Source organism: Juglans microcarpa x Juglans regia, chromosome 1D (assembly GCF_004785595.1).
Source record: "Juglans microcarpa x Juglans regia isolate MS1-56 chromosome 1D, Jm3101_v1.0, whole genome shotgun sequence".
Lineage (NCBI taxonomy): Eukaryota > Viridiplantae > Streptophyta > Magnoliopsida > Fagales > Juglandaceae > Juglans > Juglans microcarpa x Juglans regia.
The window spans coordinates 11,343,583-11,354,610 of NC_054594.1; the positions used below are offsets into that span (position 1 = coordinate 11,343,583).

Consider the following 11,028-nt stretch of genomic DNA (forward strand, 5'->3'; position numbering starts at 1 on the left):
GAATAATTTTTTCTCTAGGTTTAATGGTGATGTCGATTTTTTTACAAAATGTTTATCGTGAGATTTATGTATTTAAGACTTGTACAAATTATTATTCTTTAAAAAGTGTCGGGACAAAAAATCTTGGGCGGGACTTAAAAGTTTTTGAGTTAGTATGAGCTTCAAAATGAGAGGGAGCACAAGCAATTTCCTTCGTTATAGGGGTGTAACGAGTCCAATTCGATCTGATTTTGAATATTTTTAAGAATCAAACCGGTATGTATCGGTTTTGAAAATTTAAGAATCAAAATCAAAATTTTTTTTTTGATTTTTTTTTTTGGGTTCAGTCAGGTTTGATCCGGTTCATCGGTTTTCTAATTTATTTTACATTCCTACCTTGTTACAACATGAACATTTATTAGCTCAGAAAAAATGGTTAAATACTCTCAAATTCGCTAGGTTTTGAGAAGGCATCAACTTGATCAGATTTTTCATTTTGAATCAAATTGTCATTTTGTTCATATGTTACTTACACAAACAGTGCCCGCATCTCTTACCAATGATTTTCTCTTTAGTAAAATAGGTAAGAAAATTTTGGTCAATAACCTCCTACGCTTTATTTCGATTCAAATTTATTCCTAGTATTTTTTTTTTTTTTTTAAGAATAAGTCCTCGTGTTATGACAAATCTTAAATCAAATGATTCAGTTAGAAATATTGTCCACTCAACTTAAAAAAAAAAAAAAAAAAACGATAATCTAAAACACTGCCAGATGAAGGATACTAATTCTTGAAATAAAAACTACATTAAAATAAAAAAATATATAATATAATAATTTATTTTAAAAAACAAAAACAAAAAATCAAAAAAGGAAAATTGGCATAGGACCTCAAGCAGTGGCTCTTGCTCTTTCCAACGTGTGGCTAGATCGAACCATCATACAGTGGCCAAGATCTGGCTATCCTGTTTAGTGACGAAAACAAAAATTAAAAAAGGAAGATCAACTATATCAGATGATAATGATTCCACATATGATGTACATTCCATTTTTACTTCATGTAAGTGTTAGGACATATGCTGTATACAAACCTTGTGAATGTAACGAATGTTGTACAGGTGATTTTATACAAAAACATCATTTCAAAGAATTCTTACATAGTATCAGAGATCTCAGTTGACACCTTATTTGATCATGCAAATACACCTATGGTTGAATCCTCCACCACCAGTCCAGTTTCAAACACCTACTCTCCTTTTTCCTTCCCCAATATTACTCATCTTATTTCCGTCCGCCTTGATGGTTCTAACTATCTATTTTGGATTTCACAATTCTTACCAGTCTTAGGCAGTCACGATCTCCTTGGGATTGTTGATGGCACTGAACCGTGTCCCCCTAAGTACTCTGCAGATGGTGATCGGCAAGACTCTGCTACCTTGAATCCAAACTATCTCCTTTGGCTCAAGAACGACCAATTTCGTTTAAGCTAGCTTAATGCTACATTGCATGATACTGTCCTCTCCATTGTTTACGGATTGGATAGCTCACACCAAGTCTAGCTCTCCTTAAAGAATCGGTTTGCCCCTCAATCTCGGTCTCGCCTGGCCCACCTGAAGCGCTAACTTTAGAATTTACGTCAAGGCTCCCAAATGTGCACTACCTACATTACTCAGGGTAAATCATTTGCTAATCAACTAGCTGTTATTGGTAAATCCGTTGATGATGATGAAATTATTGATCATATTGTAAGTGGCTCCAATCCTCAATTCACCCCATTCATCACCACCACACCTTTGCCAAAATAGATGCTAAGTTCTCTTTTGAGGGATTTTTGGCTGAACTCTTGAGTTTTGAAACTCTTTTGGATCAACACAAGGGGGCTACTGGTGTGGGTGACCCTACCAAGGGACTACAGAAGTCTCGCCATTGTTAGACTAATTCCAAGTCAGGTTCCTCACAACACAAGCACAACCACTATCGCCCATCTCATCCTCATTCCAACTCCAAGTCCATCCACAAGAATTAGTCTGTTGATCGCACCAGAGCTCACGATGGCAGTCATTCTTGGGTTCCATGTCAGATATGTGGTAAGAACAACTATCAGGCTCTTGACTGCTACCACTGTATGAACCATGCTTACTAGGGTCGTCTTCCACCCATGCAACTAATAGCCATGGTAGCTCAAGCAAATGCCATTGCAGAAGATGAACCTTGGTATACAGATTGCGGCACAAATAACCACATTACAACTTCCCTCAACAATCTCTCACTAAAACAACCTTATGTAGGCAATACTGTTGTTGTTGGTAACGGGTCAAGTTTAACCATTGCTCATACTGGCTCCTCCTTCCTTAAAACTCCTTCCTCCCAACTTCAGCTTACTAATATTCTTCATTGTCCTCCTACATTTGCCAATTTACTCTCTATTTAGAGATTTTGTGCCGATAATGACTGTCATTTTATCTTAAATGTTCTCTCTTTCATTGTGAAGGACAGCAACACGACACTGACACCATTGGAAGGACCAAGTGACGGAGGCCTTTATCCCCATCTACTTGAAACAACTTTCTTTAAATAAAAGACAGTCTTACAACATTACTTGGAATACAGACAACTTGGTCAACTTGACATCAGAGACTTGGTCATCCCTCTAGCTTCACTCTTCAGCACATTTTTTAGTCTCATCCTCTTCATCTTATTGGCGCAAAATCCTCCGATCATCTCTATTCTCCATGCCAACTTGCCAAGAGCAAGCAATTCCCATTTCCCCATTCCACTAGACTATCTGTACAACCATTAGATTTAATCCACACTGATGTATGGAACTCCCCAATACTATCAAACAATGAATACAAATACTATGTGGTTTTCAATAATGATTTTACACGTTTCAGTTGGATGTTTCCTCTTAAACAAAAATCTAATGTCTTCCATTGCTTTGTCAAATTTAAAACATGGATTGAAAATCAACTTTCAACCAAAATCAAACAACTTCAAACTTACGAGGGTGGTGAATACAACTTTCATCTTTTCCATACTTTCCTTTCTCAACATGGCATTCTCCACAAAAAATCATGTTCACACACTCCATAACAAAATGGCCTCTTTGAGCGTAAGCATCATCATCTCATTGAAACATGTATTTCTCTTCTTGCTCACTCTGGGCTTTCCTCCACTTACTGGGTTGATGCACTTCTCACTGCTACATACCTTGTAAACAGACTGCCAAGCTCTATTATTTGCTCACATTAGTCCTTTTGAGAAAATCTTTCACACCTCCCCTAACTGACTACCCTTCGTAGCTTTGGTTATGCTTGCTACCTTCTTCTCCATCCATACAATGACCACAAACTTGAGTTTTGTCGTAAAAGGTATTTTTGTTGTTATGCTTCCAATCAGAAGGGCTACCAATGTCTTGACCTTGTTGCTCAACATTTCTATATTTCACGTAATGTTTTCTTTGACAAAAGCTTGTTTCCTACTGCCTCTACCACTCCATACACAACTGTTTCTAGTAGTGCTACTCCTGCTCCTATTTTAGGTACCTTCCTCACGGTTCCCCTTTCTTTCACCTCTCTCCCACCTTGTCTTTATAGTTTCATTTCTTGTACTTCTATGCCTGTTCCCAAACCCCCCTCTTCCATACCTTCCCAATTTCCTGCATTACCAAACCCACACATTATATCTCTACTTTCTCGAATTCAAACTCGTTCTCAAACAGGGACCCTCAAACCAAAAACTTATCCTAACTACCATACCTTCTATGCCGCTTGACATCCCATCACGGCCCTTGTTATACTTTCCTATCCACCTGAACTCACATGTTTCTCCAAAGCAGCTTCTTGTCCTTAATGGCGTGCTGCCATGAGACATGAATTTGATGCCCTTATGGCCAATGATACTTGGTCTCTTTGCCCTCGCCCTTATAACAAAAATGTCATCCGTACAAAGTGTCTTCAAACTCAAACCTAAACCTGATGGCTCCATAGAACGCCATAAAATACCGTTTGGTTGCGAAAGGGTTCAATAAAAATGATGGTCTCGAGTACACTAATATTTTTAGTCCAGTTATAAAGCCAACCACCATTCATCTTCTACTGGCTCTTGCAATGCACTTTCAATGGCACATACGTCAACTGGACATATCTAATGCATTTATCCATGGCCATCTTGCTGAAGAAGCAAATAAGTGTTTATGGAACAACCACAGGGATTCCTTGATCCTTCTCGGCCCTCACATATTAGTTGTCTTCATAAAGGTATCCATGGCTTAAAGCAGGCAGCACGTGCCTAGTTTCAACGGCTGTCTACTGCTCTCATGGACCGTGGTTTTCAAGGCTCACTTGTGGTCACATCTCTTTTTCTCTTTCATCTCCTTCCCATCCACATTTTTCTGCTCGTATATGTTGACGACATTATCATCATAGGGACACACAACTTTGCTATTTCTCAACTCATTTCCAGCCTTCAAACATAATTTGCATCGAAGGACTTAGGCCCTTATCATATTTCCTCAGCATCCAAGCTAAATGTACTTCAGCAAGCCTGCACTTTCATCAGTCTAAGTATATCATCGACTTACTTACTCGCACCAACATACTAGATGCCAAACCATATACCTCTCCCTGCACAACTGGCGTGAAACCCTCTTGCAGCGATGGTGATCCATTACATGATGCTATCCCATATCGTCAAATTGTTGGTGCACTTCAGTACTGCACCCTTACTTGCCCTGATATTTCTTTCTCGGCCAACTAGATGTGTCAATTCCTGCATGCTCCTACTACAACCCATCTCACATTTTCCAAACAAGTGCTTCGCTACCTTAAGGCTCTCTTGATCATTTGTTGTACTACACACCTGAGCAACCAGTCCTCACTGCATACTGTGACTCTGACTAGGCAGGAGCCCCTGTCGATTGAAGGTCCACGAATGGCTACGCTTTCTTCTTTGGAAAATGTTTGATTTCATGGAGTGCTAAGAAGCAACAAGTGGTGTTGCGTTCTAGTACCGAATTTGAATATCAAGCAATGGCTATTACAACTACAGAACTGTATTGGTTGTGTATGCTCCTTCGCAAGCTTCAAGTTTCACTCCCTCATGCCCCTGTTCTCTTGTGTGATAACATCGGTGCTCTTGCACTTGCTTCAAATCCAGTATTCCACGCTTGAACTAAGCACATTGAGGTCGATTATCACTTTATGCATGAGAGATTTTTTAACAAAGAAATCTCCACCAAGTATATTGCTACTGCTGATCAGATTGCATATATATTCACTAAGGGTCTTAATTCTGCACGATGTCCTCTTTTGTGCAACAAGCTCATGGTTCAGCCTCCTCCCATGAGCTTGAAAGGGGGTGTTAAGCAACTGTGTCATCCTGAGTCATAGCCTGCAAATCAAACTTCACCAAAGGTAAGTCAGCAAAGATCGTGCATGCTAGGATAGCCTACATATCAGGCTTGATATGCTCAGTGTTATTACTCATATGATAATGATTCCACATATGATGTACATTCCATTTTTACTTCAGGTAACCATTAGGACATATGTTGTATATATGTAAACCCTGTGAATGTAACGAATGTTGTACTAGTGATTTAATACAAAAACATTCTTTCAAAGAATTCTTACATAAAAAACAAATAAAAGTAAGATGTGAATTTGCCATGGGTGGAAGCACGTGAGGGGAGCTTTAAATCTCAAATCCATAACTTTATTTCTTCTTTTTGATAAACATAAGCCAGCTAGCATTGGGAAATATAGAAAAATAAGACATTTTAATGACTTTTTAATTACATTGATACATATGTCTTGCTAATCGTGGCTTTGCAATGGCCTCCAAAGCCTCAGCCTTTGGCATTGTCATCCCATAAACTTCACTTGTATCTATATCTTCATGCTTCAACCCCTCTGGTGGGCTCCAATCAAAGCAGTGAAAGAGCCGAGCCAATGCCATCAAAACCAACGTTACCCCAAGAGGCGCGCCGGGACACTTCCTTTTCCCAGCACTGAATGGCAATATCTTGAAATCCGCTCCATGACTAATCTCCACTCGGCTCCCATCAACCACCCAATGCCTCTCGGGCCGAAACTCCTCTACATTATCCCAAACCTTGGTGTTTCGGCCCAGCCCATGAGTGTTGATGAAGACACGTGTCTTGGCTGGGATGTAATAACCGTTGATGGTGGTGGCACCTAGCGATTCGTGGGGGATAAGAAAGGGTCCAGCCGGGTGCATCCGAAAGGTTTCGCGTACGATGCAACGTAAGTAGTTGAGGTTGGCCAGATCAGATTCTGAGACCATTCGATTAGGCCCTACCACAGAGTCAAGTTCTTCTTGGACCTTTCGAAGTACACGTGGATGCTTGATCACCTCAGCCATCGCCCATTCGTTGGTCATAGCCGACGTGTCTGTGGCAGCGGCAATCATGTCCTAAAGTACCAAAAACCGATTATATCATATACACAAAAAGTTTTATTATTAAGCAAGTGTGTAAAGCATATTTACTAAAATGTTTATATAGTATAATTTGATTTCAAAAATAAATTTTAAAATTTAAATCTTATCATTTAAGTAAATGGTGTGTTCTATCTATCGACTTTAAAAATAAAATAATAAATATACGTTTGAAAATATTAGTTTGAATGAATATCTTTTAATCTAATTTGGAGAGAATATAAAACTGCAGGAACCCCACAAAACCTGCAGTAAGAAAGTAATGGAAATTGTAATTCTTATAAGCATTAATGATAAGATCATAAAGCAACTCCTCACACATAAAATAAATGATGGTAATTGTTTTATGCAATTCCCATGAAACTTATCAAAGGCCAATACAAAGACTCTCCATCTATACTTCTTTTTACTCCTTTTATGATGGAATAGTATACTAAGCAATCATTTTGTTAAGTGGTATATAACATTTGGTGGATATTTCTTTGTTGCAAACACATGAATCTTTATTGCTTGTAAAATATATTTTTTGCCAAGTAGAAAAATTATAAAATACACTTCTAGAGCATTCTTATTGTTCATTATTTAAAGGCAGAGTGTTAGACCTAAACTTCTAAAGCATTAAGGATCTGTAGGATCCCAAAAGAATGCCATAAAAATGACGAAAGGAAAATAAATAAAAATGCATGAGCATTGAAATGAATGATACTATAAGAAAGCATTATAACCTGGATTAGTGCTTTAATTTCTCTGTCATCCATATGTTCTTTTCCATCTTCTCCAGGCAAAGATAGCAGGACATCAACAAAATCCAATTCATCGTTATCATCATCACCCTCTCTTTTGATTCTCTTTCTATCCCTTGCCCTCCTATGTTCTTCAATAATTTTCTTGTGAAAATCATCCACTCTCTTCTCCACTTCCCTCATCTTCTTCTCACACCCATAAGGGTCCACCCACCTCCAAAATGGCAGATAATCACCCAAATAAATCAACCCCAGTAGCCAAAACAACTCATGGGTAATATGCATGAACTCCATGGCCTCTTGTGGCCCTGCAGATTCAGACCCATAATACTGCTTCCCCAGCAACATCCTAGTCACGTTGTTCATCGAGAACGCACCCAAAACGTCCCTCAAGTTCACTGCCTTCCCGGTCTGAGCCCTCGCCCAGACGTCCCGCACGAGGTGCTGAGCTTCCTCGGCGCGGTGTCTCGCAAAGGACTCGAGCCGCTTTGTGGTCAGCAGGTGCTCCATGCATATCCGCCTCATTCGCTTCCAGCTCGGTCCCAGCGGGGCCAGGGCCACATCGCCACAGCCGTAGGCCAGGTGAATGGCAGCAAGAGTGCGTGGCCTGGAGGCAAAGACATCATCTTGACGGACTAGAATCTCGCGTATGATGTCTGGGTCGTTGGTGGTGATGGCGTGCACGCTGCCAAGGCGGAGATAGACGAGCGGGCCGTATTTCTCGCACAGAGTGGCGAGGTCTCTGTGGGGGAGTTTGCTAAGCTGCAGAAGGTTGCCAAATACAGGCCATTTTGGTGGACCAGGAGGGAGCTGCGCTTTGGTTTTGTGTGGGGACTTGCTGTTGAGCCACTTGTACGCGATCTTGGAGATCAGAGCTAAACAAAGAAGGGTTGAGGCAAATGTGGCTAAATCCATTAAATATTTGCCTGTTTCTTGACCTGAAAGATCTTTTTTTAAGTAAACGTTTTGCCAATAATAAAGCCCATTTGGGACCAGACTTTGGCTCATGGAAGGTTTTAAGTTTTTTCAAACCTTTAAATACTTGCATGTTGGAGTACAAAGAATGGTTTGTTATTGATCATAATCTTTGCGTGCATGTTCAGGAAATTGTATGTATGGTGTGATACGTCTTCTTTAGAATGTTAGAAACGATTAGAGTAATGTTATAAACTACACTTCATCCTACTATATAAAATGTGATACTTTTATCACTAATGAATCATCATTTATTCTTTTAAAGAATAAATTTAAAGATGATGAAAGATGCATGCCACCTCATCATAGGAGGATGAGGGTGTGATTTGTAGAATTTTCCTGATGGTTAATTTATTTTAATAATGGGTGCTTTGCTATGTCCCCGGGGTTGCTTAAAATGTTGGAGAGCGACTTTTATTCCTTTGTTGCTGGTTTGGTGAGGCATGCTCTTTGTGATGCGTTCTGGACTATGGTCATTTCCTACTTGAAATGGTATTTGCATTGAAAAATGTCGTTTTTCACCTTAAATATTATTATTTCTAGCCAAGCTTGTTAAAATGTACCCAATAGCAAGCATGATTAAAGATAATAAGGTTTAGGATGAAGAGTAATCTTACACACTTACATTTCTCCTACTAACTTAAAAAAGAAGTGATATATCTACCCAAAAATCTAAGTAAAGCTACAATTATGTAGTTTGGTTGAATATGTTTGATCCATTTACAATAAAAAGCTGTCATGTTTTGCAATCCAAGATATTTTATCAAAACGTGTCAATTTGTAAGTTTGCTTTTATAAGATTTCTATGCAGATCAAGCATTTCTTAATTTGAAATTTGTAGGTTTCCTAAACTGATATATATCTTTAATTAATAATAGAAATGACACCAGTGGATAAACCATAAAATTACCAACCAAAACAGTTCTTAATTAGTCCAAAGTAGATAGATACAAGTATTCTTGATTATCACATTTCTTGGACGTTTAGGATGATTAGAAATTAGAATCTCAAAAGAATTTTTTTTTTTCTAGATTTTATCAATTTTCCACACTTTACACAATAACATTATTTATCAAACTCCTAGTTCTCTACTGAACATAAACAATATTATTTACAGTGCTTTCATTACTACTTCTTCTCCCAACGTTTGCACTTTTTGATAAATGGTTATACGTGCAGTGGCGGTGTTTATGATCTAATTGTTCAATACTACGTACTTGCATGGTGTAGCATATTACATGGTTCATTAGTGGAAACTTTGTTTTCATTTATATATGCATTCTTGGATTGCAATTGCATACTCATGATACTTTTGTGGATGTAAAGCTTGGTACGTTTTTTCTTCTCCGGGACAGAAAATGGCCTATTTATCATTTTGTGACCTCCTTCGAGCTACATGCACTACTATACCATCAGATTCCTAAGTTGCTGATCTACGAGGAGTAAGAGATGGTGTCACAAAATGGTGGGCAAGTGTGCCTCACATGCCGCCCAAAGGGGTGCATGCGCTCCCCCCATTGCCGATTCTCTAACAGCCACATGCAACATTCTATTTGATTCTTGGATTTCAAATCTTCAAGATCTGACCATCCAAACCTTGTTACAGTTGGCACGTGGGCCCCACGCACCATACAATTCTAATTTCTCGAAAACCTGTAAAGTTATGATCGAGTCGACCCCTCATTCTCACATCTTACTGCTTTTCCTAAAGCTTCGAGTTGATGTACTCGCTTATCAAAGTTCATGGAGTAGAAGATAGAAACCTTCTTCAGCTGTAACAATTTATCCAGAATTGGTGCAACCCCATCTATAGTCGCCTTTCACAGTTGTAGTGGAAACCTTGGGCAGACCAATTAGAGGATCTCTTGGACCATATTACAGTCTATTGACTAGGAGAATATGGGACCTGGGCTATTCCATTAGGACAACAAATTAAAGTTTCTTGAAGCCACTTTGGCATTTTTATACATAGAACTTGTGTTTAGTCCTATTTTGGGAGTTTGTTAGGGTTAGACTAAATTATCTATATTAATTAGAAGTTTTGTCACAGAATTTCTAAAGGGGGAGATTGTTAGTGTAAAAATATTATGTTGGCATGTTTTTATGAAAAAGAACTAATCCAATTGAGTTGTAAAAATGTTGAGTATAATCTAGGTTACAATTGGAACAAAAAGTGCAAAGATTGCAAATTTTAGTTGGTGACTTACATTCAGAGTGGTTTAAGATTTTGAAGACGTTCTTCAAATGAGTTTCCACTTCGTTAGCAAAATTGTTGTATTGATTATTTTTTGTGATCTAATTTGATCGATTGATTGTATATTTAAATAGCCTGATAAGTTTGCAAAACACCTATTCACCCCCTCTTGGTGTATTTTGGATTTGAACTACTGATTTTTTAATTGGTATCAAAGACAGGTTCACTCTGCTAGGATTCAGTTTTTTAGTGTGATCCTTAATCAACTGGTTAAAATGGATAGATCACAATCCCTTTCGTGAGCACCTTACTTTGATGGCAGTAGCTATGTCTTTTGGAGAGTTTGAATGAGATTTTCTTAAGTCAATAGATGAATGAGTGTCGTTGGTCGTAGAAAAAGGATGGAAACTGCTTGTCACAAGTGTTGATGAGGTTGAGATTACAAAGACTATTGAGAATTGGACGAGAGATGAAATAAGTAAATGTAATGGGAATAGTAAAAGCCTAAATGCGATTTTCATGGCCATTTCTTCTAAGGAGTTCAAACAAGTCTCCCTGTGTGAATCAGGTAAAGAGGTATAGAATATTCTTTAGGTTACCCATAAGAGTACTAGGTCTATAAAAAACTCTAAGTTCCAAATGCTGACTACACATTTTGAAGAACTTATGATAAGAGACGA

The 11,028-nt window shown here is 38.4% G+C and overlaps 1 protein-coding gene across 2 annotated transcripts; it reads right to left on the reverse strand.

The window, feature by feature from the left end:
- Positions 1 to 4,487: 4,487 nt before the first annotated feature.
- Positions 4,488 to 8,184, reverse strand: LOC121241360 (cytochrome P450 703A2). 2 transcript variants are annotated; one of them, XM_041139108.1, is made up of 3 exons: positions 7,162 to 8,171; positions 5,775 to 6,412; positions 4,488 to 5,382 (listed from the first exon to the last, which is right to left on the reverse strand). In XM_041139108.1, coding segments are annotated over exons 1-3 (1,572 nt in total). In that variant the 5' UTR covers positions 8,095 to 8,171; the 3' UTR covers positions 4,488 to 5,381. The 2 variants fall into 2 exon arrangements, with proteins under 2 accessions (XP_040995042.1, XP_040995034.1); XM_041139100.1 differs by lacking the exon at positions 4,488 to 5,382 and having other exon boundaries at positions 5,671 to 6,412; positions 7,162 to 8,184.
- Positions 8,185 to 11,028: the final 2,844 nt, after the last annotated feature.